The following is an 18,548-nucleotide window of genomic DNA, read 5'->3' on the forward strand; positions in this document are numbered from 1 at the left end:
TTGTTGTGTATCGTGGTGGTTTTTGGTTGTTTGCTTTAGCACCTTTCAACACCCTGCATTATCACATTCATGCATGCAAAACACTCACTTACACTACTGATTACACACACCATTGTATATTGTACTTAGTTAATAAATATATTTTGTTATTCCTTATCTCCACGTGGTCTCCCTTTTGTTACGGGCTTTGAGCTGGTTCGTGACAATCCAAACAGCACACTGATTTTATGTGCATTTTACATTTACTGTACCTTGACACATTTGTTGAATATATTCTGGATACATTCAGTGACAAGAATATTCTTGGAAAATGTGGGGTAGGTGCAACATAAGACAAAGAAATGACAAGGGGTTGAGTGAGAGGACTAACTGGTGTCTCCAAGTGGCCACACCTCTCCAAAGTGTGCACAGTTCCTAAGTCATTTCAATGCACTTTTATGATTTAAGAGTTTAACTATAAGGTGTTGTTTTTGAGCTCTCCTAGCTGTGCTGTTGAGGAACTAGAGCAATCATACTTGTAGTTGTTTTGAGCACAACCCTGCCTCCTCACCAGCACATAATTCATGTTGTTTAAGCAATCCAAGGGGTCCATTATTAATCACAATCTGGTCAGGTGAGCATCATTTGAAATCCTGTTCTATTGCCAACATGACTAGCTAAGTTATAAAATACAATAGTACAGTTATGCTTTCATAATACAATTTAGGGAAACAGATCATAGCTTTGGTGAGTGCATACTGGTTCCTCTGCATCTATAATGCGTCAAACCTAGCTTGGAGTTTGCACTTTTAGGACTATTCCAGTCCACAGCTCAACTTAGAGAGCATGGACATATGTGATTGAAAGCAGGTTGATAGGTTCTAAATTCTAGCTGCCTATTAAGCCAGAGGTTGACCCCTCTCTGAGGGCACTTAGGGCATTACATGCTGTCTAAGTGACATTCCTGGGGATAAGGCCGATGGCTGTAATTCAACTATAGGCATTTTAAAGCGATAGAGATGTCTAATCCATGGTTCACTGGCCCTGCAAGTTGCCTATGTTTTGACCAGGGCCCAGGCACTCCGAGGCAGCTGGAGAGAGAACAGATACGGATGAGCATATAACGACTGTCTCGTCTTTGGAATGGGGCAGATTGGAACCTCTCAGAGGAACGTGTGTCTCCCTATTAAACCATTAAATATTGAAGTCGTTGACCTTATTCTTGCGTTCAGCATTTTCCACACCTTGAGCAAATCTATTATTCCCGATAAGGTCTGGTTGGTTTCCCGCCAGGGGTTTACCTGATGGCGCCCAGTGCTCCTTCGGGGCCGTTGAGCTCTGAGGCGGGCACAGGGTCCCACTTGAAGTGCAGCCCCCAGTTGAAGCCCCCCCGGACGATGGGGGAGGGGCTGTAGGCCAGTGTGTCAGCGCTAATTATGTCGATGACGGGACACACTACCGACTTGCGGTCCCGCTGGATGGGTGCTAGCAGGGGCCGCAGCCACGCCTCATTTACCTCGCAGTGGCTGTCGAGGAACACCAGCACCTCCCCTTCAGAAAGAAAACACCAAATCAGGAGAGAGAAGAACGGGGAGAGGGGTGGCCTGGCCAGTGTGGATGTTTCCCGAGAGGCAAGATATCTTCAGTGGTTCCTGGGGTTAGAGGTACACATCTACAGGGATTTGACATTTGCGCATACACACACTATTCACACAGACACATACACAGTTCAGACACACACACACACACTGCTCATACCGTTTGCGCAGACCCACACACACTGTTTGCGCAGACGCACACTGTTTGCGCAGACGCACACTGTTTCCGCAGACGCACAGTTTCCGCAGACGCACAGTTTCCGCAGACGCACAGTGTTCGCGCAGACGCACACACACACACTGTTCGCGCAGACACACACACACTGTTCGCGCAGACACACACACACTGTTCGCGCAGACACACACACACTGTTCGCGCAGACACACACACACTGTTCGCGCAGACACACACACACAGTTCGCGCAGACACACACACACACTGTTCGATTCCTCTGTAGCCTCTTCCTCTCATCCTACTGCAGCTGATCATAAAACACTATTACTTCCGTGTGGAACTTGACAGACAACATACAGTAAACAGTTATTTTACCTGCCTCATGTTACATTAGTGAAGAGTTATGGTCTCGGGAGGGCTCACCTGTGGCATGAGAGGCCCCTATCATCCTCCCTCGGATCAGTCCTTCTCTCTTCTCGTTGCGGACCACCTTGACCTTGCCCTGGAGGTTGAGCTGGACATAGATGTCCAGGTCTCCCTTCAGGTCAGCTGTGGTGGAGGGAAAGGACAGAGCTTTCAGATGGAGCTCAGTTGAGATTAATTTATACAAGTAGATCCTATTGAGATCCAAAATTTCTGACTTTATTTACACAGGCATTCGATAACGTCAACACAATACAGTAGCCTGCGTTTGTTCACCAACTAGGTAATTGAAGCATGCACACAGTCCATGACAGCATCCAATCATTTACTGGGCCTTGTTATAGTCTACCTGGCTCAGGCGAGCCTGAACAAAACCCAAGAGTTCACGTCCTAAATAGACAACTGAAAAGAGCAGCTTGCCTAGTTCACTGCTATCATCCACCAGTATAATCTCATGCAACAGGTAGGCAGGCGTGCGATCTAGAACGCTGTGCACGGTGCGCAGGAGGGCGGAGAACGCCTCGTTGAAGAAGCAGATCACTACGCTGGCCGTGGGGAGGGACAGAGGATAGATCCCATCTCGGCACCTGAGAGACAGAGAGGGGGTGGGGCCACCAGCACATATTAGCCAACCCCTGGGTGTCACAACAGGGACCATAGACATTGCATGTGTCCCATTATGGGCAGCACCATCGAGGCCAACTCCATTTTAAAGTAGTACATTTTCTTCTACTACTACTTCTAGGAGTTGGTAAACAAACTGAAAGGGTGCACACAGCCACCGAGAGTGTGTTGTTTGATCAGTTATAAAACCAAGGTTGGCGATGTTACTGCCACCTGCAGTTATGGAATGTTTCCTCACTAGCATAATTCATTGGCTGATCCCTCCTGGTGACATGTATGGAATTAAGTGATCCTTCCTTTTACCCATAGGAAGTTCCACCATGTTGACTACTTCAAAAATTGTGAAAATTCAATGGCGCTGCCCATGCTAAAACTGTCTTTTGGGCACTAGAGTCCTATCTAGGTATTTGACAGGGACAAACATAACTAGGATCAGTATTCATGCATGCATAAAACATAAAACACTCATGCGGTTTCACTGTGCAGCTTGTAGTGAAACATTTGGATCATGACGGTCACACCTACAGAGCTTTCCTCAACCTTGTGAAGGCCTTGCCCCTTGGAAACGTTAACAGTTTTGACCCTTTGCTTCTGTAACATATTATGCCTTAACTACTCACCCTCTGCCATATCTTAACATGTCTGCTGAGTAAGCAGGATTTACAAACTCTCCTAAAACCACCCGATTGTACCAATGATTGTCAAACCAAGCCAATTCATTTTTGCATTTACAAGCAACTCATCTTAACACATAACATGTGGGAATACTCCAAGCTGCAGGTCTACTTGTTAGCCTCGGACCAGTGCTAAACCAGATCATCGCTAGACAGATGCCCTGTATTTGGATTTCGTAGGGGCAACAGGGCAGGCACAGAGAGATTGACATGATTTCCCATTTAACCTTTGGCTACCGTTGCCCTTCATGATGGCTTGCAAAGTGCTGCGTCGGTGTCACTCTCACGGAGTCAATAAACCCAAATATATGCCACACACTCATACGCTGTCGCTCTCTCACTCACCTGTCGTCCCTAGTGTCGGGGAGGTCTCGGTGGAAGCCCAGTCGATTGCTGATGAGTACGTTGAAAGCGTGCTTGTGATAGCCCATGTCTCGAACCTCCTGGTCTTGCTCATTAAAAATCATACCTGAAGAGGAAAAGACAGGATGGAGAGAAGAAAAAAAGATGCAAAGAGATGGAATGGTTCAGAATAGTACGGGCGCTTGTGTCATTATGAGGATTTTATTGATGCATCCACTACTGGGGGTGGTTAGGCTGGTCCACATTGCCATGGTAACACAAGCAGCCTTCATCCTGAGTGTGTGGTAATGGCTTTGCTTAGTAACTCTGTGCAACCATGGAAACAACTCCCTCACCAGCCATCTGAAGGCCTCACTCCAATCCAAAGACACTTCAAACATGCCTTTTTATTGCTGCAATGCACAATGTGTGTTTCTTTGCGCCTGCTTCGGACAGTAAAAAAAATGCCAACCGAACCTGCTCAACAATAATCCGTAATGAATTATGGTTAGCTTGATTGTTCCTATGTTTCTCACTGTCCAGCTTCAAATGGGCATTGACGCATAAAGGCATCGTGGAATCGCCTAGGCTACACTCTGGAGCAGATCGTTTTCACATCACTCTGCCTGCCTGTTAAATGTTTCATTAGTTGACATGGGAGCAAGCCAACACGACAAGCATCCCTTGGGGACCAATGAATAATACAGACCGTCAAAATGTCCTAACCATTCGAGAATCTGTCATGAGTACGAGTGAGCTTGTGGAGCTTAAGCTCATCATTATGGATGTGTGAAACTCTGAAGGCAATGCAGCTGGTTATGAGGCAGTTCACATGAGCTTTGTTAACAAACTGACAACCATTTATAAACACCTATCATCAGAACATTCCTTCTCACGTACACCCCTCATAAATTCTGTATATAGATGAGAGAGATCTTTCACCAATGGGGGTTGTTTTCAAGTTTCATGCTCTGAAGGGCTCACTTACCCATCTCCGGTGAGAGATCGGCCTTTTTGTTGCCTCTTGCTGCAGGGACTGCCTTGATGCCTTGCTCTTGGCCTCCTCCAGGGCTCCTGGTGAAGCGCGATTGGAAGCGTTTGGCCTGTGGCCCCTGGATGGGCACATTCCTGAAGGAGGGCCGGCCGCCGTCCTGGCTCAGGGTGAAGTAGAGGAAGAGCAGGACGGACCAGGTCACAGAGGTGAAGAGGCAACCATAGCAGAAGTAGCGCAGTGTGACGCTGCCCATGGTAGCCCTAGCATTGTCGGCGGTCCATGCTCAGGCCCCTGTCGAGGAAACCAGAGAGAGATAACAGGTTAAAGATCAGGGATGGGCAACATTGATGGAGGTGGGCGCCACAAAAAAACGGAACCTCATCATGAGGGGCCGTACTGACTCCATTTTAGCGCCCCCCACCCCTTGACAGCGGAGAAGAAGAAAAAAATACTTTTAAAGTTAATTTCCTGCAAATCTGCACTTTTTGCCATGCATGGTGGAGAAAATATGCACTTTACAGCTAAATTCATGCAATCTTTATTTTATTTTTATTGGGCATAAAGAAATACAAATCGAACAGATACATCATTTTATCCCCCTATACTTATTGAACCACCTCCCTCTAACAAAAGCAGCATACATACAAAAATAAAATACATTTACAATTGGAAATAATACATAAATATACATACACAAAAAAATACATACTAAACCTTCCTTCCCACACCCTCCCCTACACCCCAACCACACCCTCCCCTATCCCGTTGGCCAAAGTTCTTACTCCTGATCAATAGAAGGCAACAAAAAGTTCAACAAAAAAAAAAGTTCAAAAAAGGAAATTAAAAAGTTGCCATCTCAAGAAAAAGTTATCAGTACATCCTGAGTGTATTTTATTGTTTCTAGGTGTAGAAGAGACACTAGATCTTTCAACCAGGATGATGCAGTGGAAGGTTTGAAGGATTTCCAGTTAAGACAGATCTCCCAGCGGGCTATAAGGGAGGCAAACGCTACAACATCCGCTCTACTTTTAGAGAGACTATACAACAAAGATGGGACTCAAATATAGCTATTAGAGGACAAGGCTCCAGGTCAATATCTAGAATTTTAGAGAGAGTATTAAAAAAGGTTTAGCAATCCACAGACAGCTTAGAACACATGGGTGTGGTATGCCGGATGAATGAACATCTATCACGTGTCATTCGTTTCTGGGAGGAATTTAGAGCGTTTTTCTTTGGTGTAGCGAATTCTGTGCAAGACTTTGAACTGAATGAAACTTAACCGGGCACATGAGGATGTGGAGTTAACCCTAAGAAGAACCTCCTCCCACCAGTCATCTGCAAGGTCAAGTTCCCTACCCCAGTCCGTCTTGATGTTGTTTATTGTAGAGGGTTCCAGAGGACAGCATAATGTCATATAATCTAGAAATCAGACCTTGCCGACTCCACAGGAGGGACAAATTCTCCTCTAGCAACATCTTGGGAGGTAGTTGAGGGAAGGTAGGAAAATGAGAACGAACAATGTTATGGGCTTGAAAATAGCAGAAATGATTAGAATGAGCCAGATTAGATTTAGCTACGAGATCATTAAAATTGACAAACTTCCGATCTAAAAATACATATTTGAAACAAACCAAACCTCTCACACCACAAAACAAAAGCCTGGTCAAATTTGGAGGGTAAAAATAGGTGGTTGTTACAGATAGGGCTTAGAAGAGAAGGGGCAGAAAGTCTTACATGTCGACAAAATTGTCTGCAGATCTTCAAAGTAGAGCACACAATGGGGTTTCCAGTATACTTTGAAGGACACAAGGACAGTGGGGCACAAGCGAGAGCAGAAAGGGAGGATGATTGGCAGGAGTGCACCTCTAATGAGCACCAGTTGGTATCTGGAGCATTACACCAGACCATCTTTTGAATATTGGCTGTCCAATAGTAAAGCAGTACATTTGGAAGTGCCAAACCTCCATCATGTTTCGTCTTTGAAGTATTGCTCTACGTATCCTAGGTGACTTGCCTGTCCAGATAAAATGACTGATGAGCCTATCCAACTTGGTAAAAAATGACTTCGGCAGATATTGAAAAAAGGTATAGAAACCTAGGTAAAATGTTCATTTTAACAGATTGGATTCTGCCAGCTAATGAGGCAGACTATCCCTGTTAAGGTCCGCTTTAACTCGTGTAACTAGGCTTGAAAAGTGAGTTTTATGGAGGGTAGCCAGAGTGTGTGTAATATCCACACCCAAACAGGAAAAACCAGAGGGCGACAGACGGAAAGGCAGAGCTCCAAAGTGAATTTGCTTGGCAGCAGGGTTGATCGGAAAACATTCACTTTCTGAATGTTTAATTTGTAACCTGAGAATGATCCAAACGTGTTTCAAATATGCATTATGTTAGACAGCGTTTACAGGGTTAGTGATACAATAGATCGGCATACAGTAACACTGTGCTCTTCACCAGCTCGGTGGATTCCAGTGAATTATGGTGATAATTTTAAGGCCAAGGAAAGCGGTTCTATGCAAGAGCAAAAAGGAGGGGGGGGACACGAGGGGGAAGTATTTTGAATGTTGGTGTGTACGCTAGCCGTAGGAGCAGAATAGAGCAGACATATTTCATGAGATGAAATTGGACCCAAAACAAAATCTTAAATAATCCCACTCCACCTGGTCAAAAGAATTCTCCGCATCAAAAGAAACAACAATTTGGGGTCTGGAGATAGGAGAGTATAATGTTCAAAAGCCGGCGTCCATTGGAAAACAGTTGTCACTCTTTGATGAAACCCGTTTGGTCATCAGATATGACATCCTGAAGGCAGGGTTCCAACCGGCATGCTAGAACCTTCGCTGATAGTTTAACATCAGCGTTCAAAAGTGAAATGGGCCGATATCCACCACATTCCGCCGGATCTTTATCTTTAAGTTAGATGGAGGCTTGAGTTACCGTCGGGAGGAGAGAGCCCTGTGATATGGAGTCGGTGAACATATCTAATAGTAATGGGGCGAGTTGATCTGAGAACGTTTTATAAATATCGACAGGGAAGCCATCAGGGCCTGGGACCTTGACACTTTGCATTAACTTTGTTATCTCATCAAGATGCAGAGGGTTGTCCAGAACTTTACTCATGTCCATATCAATGGATGGGATATCCAAGTTATCTAAAAGGTTGTCCATAACCATATCTGACAGGGGTTCGGATTGGTAGAGGATAGAATAAAATGACACAAAAGTTGAATTAATATTAGAGGGATCACTTGTCATATACCTGAGAGATGAGATGCTGACTCTGAAACGTCAATGAACTCAGATCTGCTCAATAATTTCTATGAATAGCCTGAACTTTATAGACAAACACATGAAAGAAATATCACGTCTTCTCAGGAAAATTTCAATAAATTATCCAGATGAGGATTTTGCTTCAAACACAAAACGCTTTGGAAACGCACAGCTATTTATAACCCACAAACATCCCAAATAATTTACGCCTTACTCTCCCCCCCCCCCCCCCCCCCCCCATCCCCGGCAGAAAAACAAGGAATTTCAGATATGTACGTTTCAACCAGTCTGGTTGAAATTATGTGGGCTTTTGGCACTGCATTCAAATATATTTACAAATCTTAAGAGTAACATTGAATACAACAAAAGCACCAAGCCTGGGGTATTTGCGCCATCACAATTTGTCAGATGAGGACAGCAGGGTGGAAACAAGGTGAGTCCTCTGAAAAACAGACTAAGGCCTAAGCATGATTAATTGGTGACAAGATGCACACGGACGTCACAGTGTTGTTTTTCTGTGGCACTTAATGGCTTGTTAGTCAGACCAGTGAAAAGGAATGTCAAGAAACACAGCTGAAATTGGGAAGATGAGCAGAGGAATAAGACAGAGACACTGACAGACACAGCGTCATTAAGAAGAACAATTGGGAGTGTAAAGCCATAGGTAGATAAAAATGGAAGCAGTAGCACTGCATGTGATGAAAGGATTAGACTTATATAATAGGTCTACATATTACAGAGTAAGCGGAACAGTTCCATACGACATCAAGTTTAGCTTTCTAGCATGTCTAAAGGAGGCCTGGGTCACATGGCCAAAATGACATATATACAGTTGAAGTCGTAAGTTTACATACACTTAGGTTGGAGTCATTAAAACTCGTTTTTTCAACCACTCCACAAATTTCTTGTTAACAAACTATAGTTTTGGCAAGTCGGTTAGGACATCTACTTTGTGCATGACACAAGTCATTTTTCCAACAATTGTTTACAGACAGATTATTTCACTGTATCACAATTCCTTTGGGTCAGAAGTTTACATACACTAAGTTGACTGTGCCTTTAAACAGCTTGGAAAATTCCAGAAAATTATGTCATGGCTTTAGAAGCTTCTGATAGGCTAATTGACATCATTTGAGTCAACTGGAGGTGTACCTGTGGATGTATTTCAAGGCCTTCCTTCAAACTCAGTGCCATTTGCTTGACATCATGGAAAAATCTAAAGAAATCAGCCAAGACCTCAGAAATAAAATGTAGACCTCCACAAGTCTGGTTCATCCTTGGGAGCAATTTCCAAACACCTGAAGGTACCACGTTCATCTGTACAAACAATAGTACGCAAGTATAAACACCATGGGACCACGCAGCCATCATACCGCTCAGGAAGGAGACGCGTTCTGTCTCCTAGAGATGAACGTACTTTGGTGCGAAAAGTGCAAATTAATCCCAGAACAACAGCAAAGGACCTTGTGAAGATGCTGGAGGAAACCGGTACAAAAGTATCTATATCCACAGTAAAACGAGTCCTATATCGACATAACCTGAAAGGCCACTCAGCAAGGAAGAAGCCACTGCTCCAAAACCGCAATAAAAAAGCCGCACTATGGTTTGCAACTGCACATGGGTACAAATATCTACTTTTTGGAGAAATGTCCTCTGGTCTGATGAAACAAACATAGAACTGTTTGGCCATAATGACTAGAGGTCGACCGATTATGATTTTTCAACGCCGATACTGATTATTAGAGGACCAAAAAAGCCGATACCGATTAATCGGACGATTTTTATTTTCCTTATTTGTAATAATGACAATTGCAACAATACTGAATGAACACTTATTTTAACTTAATATAATACACCAATAAAAACTTTTGCGCCTCAAATAAAATGAAACATGTTCAATTTGGTTTAAATAATGCAAAAACAAAGTGTTGGAGAAGAAAGTAAAAGTGCAATATGTGCCATGTAAAAAAGCTAACGTTTAAGTTCCTTGCTCAGAACATATGTAAGCTGGTGGTTCCTTTTAACAGGAGTCTTCAATATTCCCAGGTAAGAAGTTTTAGGTTGTAGTTATTATAGGACAATTTCTCTCTATATGATTTGTATTTCATATACCTTTGACTATTGGATGTTCTTTTAGTGTTGCCAGTGTAACAGTATAGCTTCCGTCCCTCTCCTCGCCCCTACCTGGGCTCGAACCAGGAACACATCGACAACAGCCACCCTCGAAGCAGTGTTACCCATCGCTCCACAAAAGCTGCGGCCCTTGCAGAGCAAGGGGAACAACCACTCCAAGTCTCAGAGCGAGTGACGTTTGAAATGCTATTAGCGCGCACCCTGCTAACTAGCTAGCCATTTCACATCGGTTACACCAGCCTAATCTCGGGAGTTGATAGGCTTGAAGTCATAAACAGCTCAATGCTTGAAGCACAGCGACGAGCTGCTGGCAAAACGCACAAAAGTGCTGTTTGAATGAATGCTTACGAGCCTGCTGGTGCCTACCGCCGCTCAGTCAGACTGCTCTATCAAATCATAGACTTAGTTATAACATAATAACACACAGAAATATGAGCGTTAGGTCATTAACATGGTCGAATCCGGAAACTATCATCTCGAAAACAAGACTTATTCTTTCAGTGAAATACGGAACCGTTCCGTATTTTATCTAACGGGTGGCATCCATAAGTCTAAATATTCCTGTTACATTGCACAACCTTCAATGTTATGTCATAATTCTGGCAAATTAGGCGTCCCAAACTGTTGCATATACCCTGACTCTGCGTGCAATGAACGCAAGAGAAGTGACACAATTTCACCTGGTTAATATTGCCTGATAACCTGGATTTATTTTAGCAAAATATGCAGGATTAAAAATATATAGTTCTGTGTATTGATTTTAAGAAAGACATTGATGTTTATGGTTAGGTACACATTGGAGCAAGACAGTCCTTCATCACGAATACGCAACGCAGGACACGCTAGATAAACTAGTAATATCATCAACCATGAGGAGTTAAATAGTGATTATGATTGATTGATTGTTTTTTTATAAGATAAGTTTATTGCTAGCTAGCAACTTACCTTGGCTTCTTACTGCATTCGCGTAACAGGCAGTCTCCTCTAACAGGCAGTGCAATGTAATCAGGTGGTTAGAGCGTTGGACTAGTTAACTGTAAGGTTGCAAGATTGAATCCCCGAGCTGACATTCTGCCCCTGAACAAGGCAGTTAACCCACCATTCCTAGGCCGTCATTGAAAATAAGAATGTGTTCTTAACTGACTTGCCTAGTTAAATAAAGGATAAAAAGGTGTAAAAAAATTAAATTGTTATGAAAACTTGAAATCGGCACTAATTAAATCGGCCATTCCAATTAATCGGTCGACCTCTAATAATGACCATCGTTATGTTTGGAGGAAAAAGGGGGAGGCTTGCAAGCCGAAGAACACCATCCCAACCGTGAAGCACAGGGGTGGCAGGATCATGTTGTGGGGTTGCTTTGCTGCAGGAGGGACTGGTGCACCTAGCAAAATAGATTAAATCATGAGGGAGGAAAATTATGTGGATATATTGAAGCAACATCCCAAAACATCAGTCAGGAAGTTAAAGCTTGGTCGCAAAAGGGTCTTCCAGATGGACAATGACCCCAAGCATACTTCCAAAGTTGTGGCAAAATGGCTTAAGGACAACAAAGTCAAGGTATTGGAGTGGCCATCACAAAGCCCTGACCTCAATCCCATAGAACAATTGTGGGCAGAACTGAAAAAGCGTGTGTGAGCAAGGAGGCCTACAAACCTGAATCAGTTACACCAGCTCTGTCAGGGGGAATGGGACAAAATTCACCCAACCTATTGTGGGAAGCTTGTGGAAGGCTACCCAAAACATTTGACCCAAGTTAAACAATTTAAAGGCAATGCTACCAAATACTAATTGAGTGTGTAAACGTCTGATTCACTGGGAAAGTGATGAAAGAAATAAAAGCTGAAATAGATCACTCTACTATTATTCTGACATTTCACATTCTTAAAATAAAAGTGGTGATCCTAACTGACCTAAGACAGGTAATTATTACTAGGATTAAATGTCAGGAATTGTGAAAAACTGAATTTAAATGTATTTGGCTAAGGTGTATGTAAACGTCCGACTTCAACTGTATGCCAACTTTGATACATTTTTTTCGCAATTATGCTTTTAGATACAAAATGTCAACAATCCTTCCTCCAAGGGACTATATGGTTTACATTTTGGGAAATCACCCAAATCATGGTCTTTTTTGTCCTGGTTTCATGAGGAGTCACTCATTAGGCCTAGTTGAAGTGGACAGACTCACAGTCTGCCAAATGTTACAGGAAAGACACCAAGTGCAACATGCTTTATGGCAAACCCATGGCCAACCTCAAGAGGTGAGTGGTCTAGTGGTTAGTGCCGCCACTCACAGCCCATATGTAGCCTGTACTGCCCCACTGCCTTTTGACCAAAATAAAGACATTGTTTTAAAGAGGTGGGAATTGTTTTTTGCATCAGCACATCTAGGTGGTACCAAAGTATGAGAAAGAATCCCAATACTTTCTACTCGCGTAAATAAACAAAAGAAATTAGCAGGAATGCAACAATATCGGAATCGGACGATATTAGATAAAAATGCCAACATTGATATGTTTAGTTTAACGCTGATGTGCAAAACCAATGTCAAAGCTGACGCGCACACCTATATGACTAATGACACCACGTAAAATGTTGCACTACAATGTGCAACACAGCATTCCTAACCTAGCCCACAATGTCTGCTGTGTGGATCGAGCAGTCAACAAGTCGAGCAGTCATTTGAAAGAGTAAGAAAAAAAATTAAGAAAAATGCTCTACCGGAGTTACACAGTAATAGCGTCATAACTGACATACTATGTAACGCCGTTTGGGTCTTTGCGGGTCAAAAACCGCGTCAAATAAGCTTTTAATTTGACACGTGAAATAACAGTCCTATTATAGAATGTTGTGTGTTCTGAATTTGCACGTGCAAGCCAAGCGTCAGCACTACTATCAGTAGCACTGTCAAAGCTGTACAAAAGTCTGCAAACAAGCAAACACTGACCATGAACGATGCGTTTACAATACCGCGTTGGTAATGAAGCATTATTTGTTTGATTGCAACTTCTGGAGTAGCTAGCTTTAGCTTGCACCAATACAACCAGCCTGAAAACAAATGACCAGTAGAAACTGCAGTCATTTATTATTTTAGCAATGATTTAGGAATCCTTGTGAGTAAGTATTAGCTAGGTAGAACTTGTTGTTTGCCTATTGAAATTGAACTTCAGTTCATGAAAATAAATAGCTAGCCAGCTACTTAACCTTGTTGCCCAAAGCTAACGTTATAAACAGCCAGCTAGCTTCATCTGGCTAGTGATGCTCGACTGGACAGAGTTATGTATTGTGAAGCTAGCCACAATAAGGATTAGGCACAATAGTGGAATTTGCGGTTTGCCTTCAAAATAAAAGCACCTCTTTGAAAGTGATGCAGAAGGTTACAATTGGTGTAATCATGCCATATTTAGACTAGATGTTAAACAAGGTTGGAATGTGACGCAATGAAATGGTGTATCAGATGACTCGGTGACACCCACAGACCAAAACCGTGAAGAGTTTACGCAAATATTAGTGTTGTAGCTCTTATTGCGGGACTGTGACAAATCACCTTCCCAGTCAGCCTAGTATGTGTATTTATTGACATTCATATTGCACTGTACAGCTTTACCTAAAGATTGGGGATCAATGATATGGGGTATCAGTCTACTCAATACCAAAGATACATATTTTTCCCCCCAGTTATCAGACTCCAAAACATCCACACAGTATTGTTTTTCGTCGGGAATAGTGTTCAATACACAAAGGTTGACAATAAATGAGTCCTGCAATAAGAGCTACAATGCTAATGTTCTCTGGGTGTCACTGAGTAGACGGATACCCCATTTCATTGATCCACAATCTATAGGTAAGGCTGTACAGTGAAATAAGTATGCCCCCAATGCAATTCTGAAGTATAATACATCCAGTGTGATTTCAACAGATTGTCAAATTAACACATTTTCTTTTGTTGATTTTATATAAACATTCCAACCTCATTTATCTATTCAATTATGGCATAATTCTACTATTTGTAGTCATTTGCATCACTGTCAATGACATACTTTGCTAGATTCACATAGATGGGTCTGAACACCATTAATCAAATAAAAGCTCTTATAATTTAGGGTTATTTTAGATGACACCTAGCTAACTATAGCTACTGAAACAGATGTAACTGTGTTATGTTTCTGGGGAAGAACATTGTTTGCATCCATAAGCTAGCTTTTATATATATATATATATATATATATATATATATATAACCAGCACTGCGCGAGACAACTTTACCAGCATCATAGCATATGTATCGATGAATCGTTGTGACATATGAAATCCGAGTGATTGATTACACTATGTGTAATAACTACATCAATTAATGAACGCGTTAAATTATTATGTGCAGTCATATTCAGGTCCTGATTGGTCAAATAGTGTTATTTGACACACAAAGACCCAAACGGTGTTCCATAGTATGAGAAGTCCTGGTTGAGAATGAAACAAATGAACAACGAAACAGCACAGCAAGTAAGTGAAAGAAATAGGTTTTGATTATGTTTTACTGGTAATGGGGACATACGTAAATGCCAACAAAATAACTTTTTGGTCAGTGTGGTGTGTGTGTGTAACCTTTATTTAACTAGGCAAGTCAGTTAAGAACAAATTCTTATTTAGGACGGCCTACCCCGGATGACGCTGGTACAATTGTGCGCTACCCTGTGGGACTCCCAGTCACGGCCAGATGTGATACAGCCTGGATTCGAACCAGGGACTGTAGTGACACCTCTTGCACTGAGCTGCAGTGCCTCAGACCGCTGCGTCCATGTGTGTGTGTTAACTATTTAACTGTACTGGAATGCTTAAACATTTTTAAATATCGGTTATAGGTATAGTTTTTTTTGGCAAGTAAAATATCGGATATCGGCCAAAAATGTCTAAATCAGTGCGTCACTAGAAATTAGGCTTAATGAAGTGCACCAATGCACTATTATTGCCTGCTAGACTAGTTTATATTTCTGCGGTCAGTAGTATAACAAAAAAGTTATAGCTGATGTCAAAATGTTGATAGCCGTTTATTTCCCAGAAAGAGAGAACGTTATAAGGACAAAGGTCTTTTGAATTTCACCAACAAGTTAACCATTAACCACCCACACACACAAATGCATGTGAGAATAAACCCCAAAAAGTTCATATGAATAGTTAGCCTAGTATATGAATCTTGGCCTAACACAAAACAAGTCTGTTAAACACATAAATGATTAGCGTAAATGTAAAACCAAATAGGCCTAGAGCAACAGGCCTAGTTCAACAGGAAAACCCTGAGCTACTCTTGGTCTCAAGTGAGCTGACCTGAGGCTGGGGTGACCAGCTACTGATTTAACAAACCAGAGACGATTCAGGAAAGAATACTAAATCATTCTTTGCTAAACTAAGCAGTTGTATTTCAAAAGTATAAAAACAATGAACAAGTTTCAGAATAAACCAGTTAGTAAGGCGATCTAAGGCTATGATTTAGGCTCGCTAGATGACTATTTGACGGCTTGGGACTATATGGTTCTATCTGCAAAAAAGACGATTGAGATAACTGGCTTTAAAGTTCCGACCCCTCATTGGTTTGAATGGTGTCAGAAATAGTTATCTAGTATCATTATGAATTTAACAACATGAATTGGGTTATTCAGAGTACAAGGCTATGTCAATAAATACATTTTGACAAAAATGCAGCTAGAACCTTTAGTCCCAAAATGTCAAAATACACACTCATAATACTCACTGATACCCCGTGTTATTTCATGATAGCCTGGATCCAATGACGTTGCAAAAAGACACAACAAAAATATGAGCGTAACTGGAGACCAGTCGTCCTGCTACATCATGATGCCAAGAGGGGAGGGACACCACCCGCTATGGAGATGAGGTGCCATCTGACCTCAGATCCTGCTTCTACCGACCTATTTATGCCCACGGGTCTTTTTCAGATGTGACTGTTGCCTTGGCAGGACTAGGAACTCAATCATTCTCTTTGTAAACAATGTGTGGCATTTCCTTCATTTAGCTTAATCGAGCACAAAAATGACATCGCCACGCCACCACAAATTAATCAGAGGGACCAAGCCGGGCAGGGAGGGGACTATGAAAGGGAACGTTCGAGAATTTGAGATCTCTGAGACACGGTTAGGAGAGAAGCAGCCTGGCTCCGGTTCCTAACCCCCTGCCCTGCCATTGAGCCCAGCAACACGAGAAATTCAATAAGTCATCAACAATTAAAACACCAGTGGTGGAAGGCCTTACCCAGGGAAGCCTGTCAACCTGCCTCATTATCTAATAGTGACTCTTGAAGGGCCATCTAGGCTTTGTGCCTGGTAACATTTAATGTCTAAATCCAGGTGTCCTATAATCCTATATGGATTAACAGATTCTGCATCATCACAATACATTTTGACTGTTCATTGAGGTTATTATAACATCTCTTCTCTGATTGTCTGTCAGCGTGCACTTCAGGAATTGGTCTTCGTACTGTACCTTGCATGCCATGCATAGAGTATCATCTCCCATATTCTCATGTTTTTGACTCAATGTCAAACCAGCCCATGCTTTTATAAACAAGGCAATAGACAGTACTTTTGCTCTTGAGCTCTGACAGCTGGTCAAATAACAGGACTATCAACTGTGGCTAGTGCTGTCCCATTAGGTTGACTACAGTATGTCTGTGGAGCAGGGCTCCAGACTGTCCCATTAGGTTGACTACAGTATGTCTGTGGATCAGGGCTCCAGACTGTCCCATTAGGTTGACTACAGTATGTCTGTGGATCAGGGCTCCAGACTGTCCCATTAGGTTGACTACAGTATGTCTGTGGAGCAGGGCTCCAGACTGTCCCATTAGGTTGACTACAGTATGTCTGTGGATCAGGGCTCCAGACTGTCCCATTAGGTTGACTACAGTATGTCTGTGGATCAGGGCTCCAGACTGTCCCATTAGGTTGACTACAGTATGTCTGTGGATCAGGGCTCCAGACTGTCCCATTAGGTTGACTACAGTATGTCTGTGGATCAGGGCTCCAGACTGTCCCATTAGGTTGACTACAGTATGTCTGTGGAGCAGGGCTCCAGACTGTCCCATTAGGTTGACTACAGTATGTCTGTGGATCAGGGCTCCAGACTGTCCCATTAGGTTGACTACAGTATGTCTGTGGATCAGGGCTCCAGACTGTCCCATTAGGTTGACTACAGTATGTCTGTGGATCAGGGCTCCAGACTGTCCCATTAGGTTGACTACAGTATGTCTGTGGATCAGGGCTCCAGACTGTTTCATTGATCCATGGCTGAAGGGGCCAGCGCAAAACAGCTGCTAACTGTAGCCTAAACATTAATTGAGAGTTAGACCTAGGCTATGTGCGCTAATGCTACTTCAGGACAGTAATTGAGGCCTGAATGCTCAATGCTAGTCACAAATTAGGCGAGTTGCTCTCTTGACACTTTCTAAATGGAAAAGGCTTAGATGGTGTGTGAACGAAGTGGAAAGGACATTAACTTTAAAAATGACTGCCTGAATTTATTAACAAAATCAATATTCATTTCAGAAGAATGCGGGTGTTTCACACGAAGGAGGAGTTAAGTGCTTTTTGAGGCCAGAGTTTCTCAATTTGAGATGAAGGGGACTGTAAATTAAAGTTGGCACCGAGCTAAATGGGATTCATCAGATGTAGCCACAGTGGTCCAGAGGGACAAGGCTGTTTTAAATTGTATCACAGAAAAGAGAACAGAGCCTTGCTAATTCAGTTCCCTTCTGGTTTCAATTTAGAAAATGGAACGAGCAAGTTCAAATATACTTGCAGTCTGTCTCTCTCTCTAGCGTAGTCCCGTCACACACACACCCCACACTTTTACATGAATAACAACTTTTTTCAAATATGCTGAACTGGCCCCATTACAAAGATTAACTGCTAGAAAAGGAAAAAAACAGTGTGGTCTATAATTAGCCACCTGGAGCCTTTCTCCAGCTGAAACAAAAACGGAGGGGCTCATGCCGTTAGTATAATCTGAAGCTGCCATATTGCAGCGGTGATTTGGACTGTATGGCTGCCTGTCACACCCGAGTCAATACTTTGCAGAAGCACCTTTGGCAGCGATTACAGCTTTGCACATCTGGATTTGGGGATTTTCTCCCTTGCAGATTGTTTGTGTGTGTGTGTGTGTGTGTGTGTGTGTGTGTGTGTGTGTGTGTGTGTGTGTGTGTGTGTGTGTGTGTGTGTGTGTGTGTGTGTGTGTGAGTGAGTGAGTGAGTGAGTGAGAGACTTAAGCCTTGTTCACACTGCAGGCCATAGTGCTCAAATCAGTTTTGTTTTTCAAATCGGAT

General features: G+C 42.6%; 1 protein-coding gene across 3 annotated transcripts in view; it reads right to left on the reverse strand.

Annotated features, from left to right (window-relative positions):
* LOC129859167 (polypeptide N-acetylgalactosaminyltransferase 11-like) overlaps positions 1-18,548 on the reverse strand; it is a 70,001-nt gene that overhangs the window by 31,938 nt on the left and 19,515 nt on the right. For 2 of the 3 annotated variants that reach the window (XM_055928609.1, XM_055928611.1), the window contains exons 2-6: positions 4,805-5,101; positions 3,820-3,943; positions 2,597-2,763; positions 2,177-2,302; positions 1,281-1,530 (exon numbers count right to left, since the gene is read on the reverse strand). In XM_055928609.1, coding sequence (XP_055784584.1) covers positions 1,281-1,530; positions 2,177-2,302; positions 2,597-2,763; positions 3,820-3,943; positions 4,805-5,063 — 926 coding nt within the window. In that variant the 5' untranslated portion in view covers positions 5,064-5,101. Of the gene's footprint in view, positions 1-1,280; positions 1,531-2,176; positions 2,303-2,596; positions 2,764-3,819; positions 3,944-4,804; positions 5,102-15,965; positions 16,111-18,548 lie in introns of those variants that run through there. The other variant, XM_055928608.1, reaches the window with a different exon arrangement.

This window comes from Salvelinus fontinalis, chromosome 7 (assembly GCF_029448725.1).
Source record: "Salvelinus fontinalis isolate EN_2023a chromosome 7, ASM2944872v1, whole genome shotgun sequence".
Classification (NCBI taxonomy): domain Eukaryota; kingdom Metazoa; phylum Chordata; class Actinopteri; order Salmoniformes; family Salmonidae; genus Salvelinus; species Salvelinus fontinalis.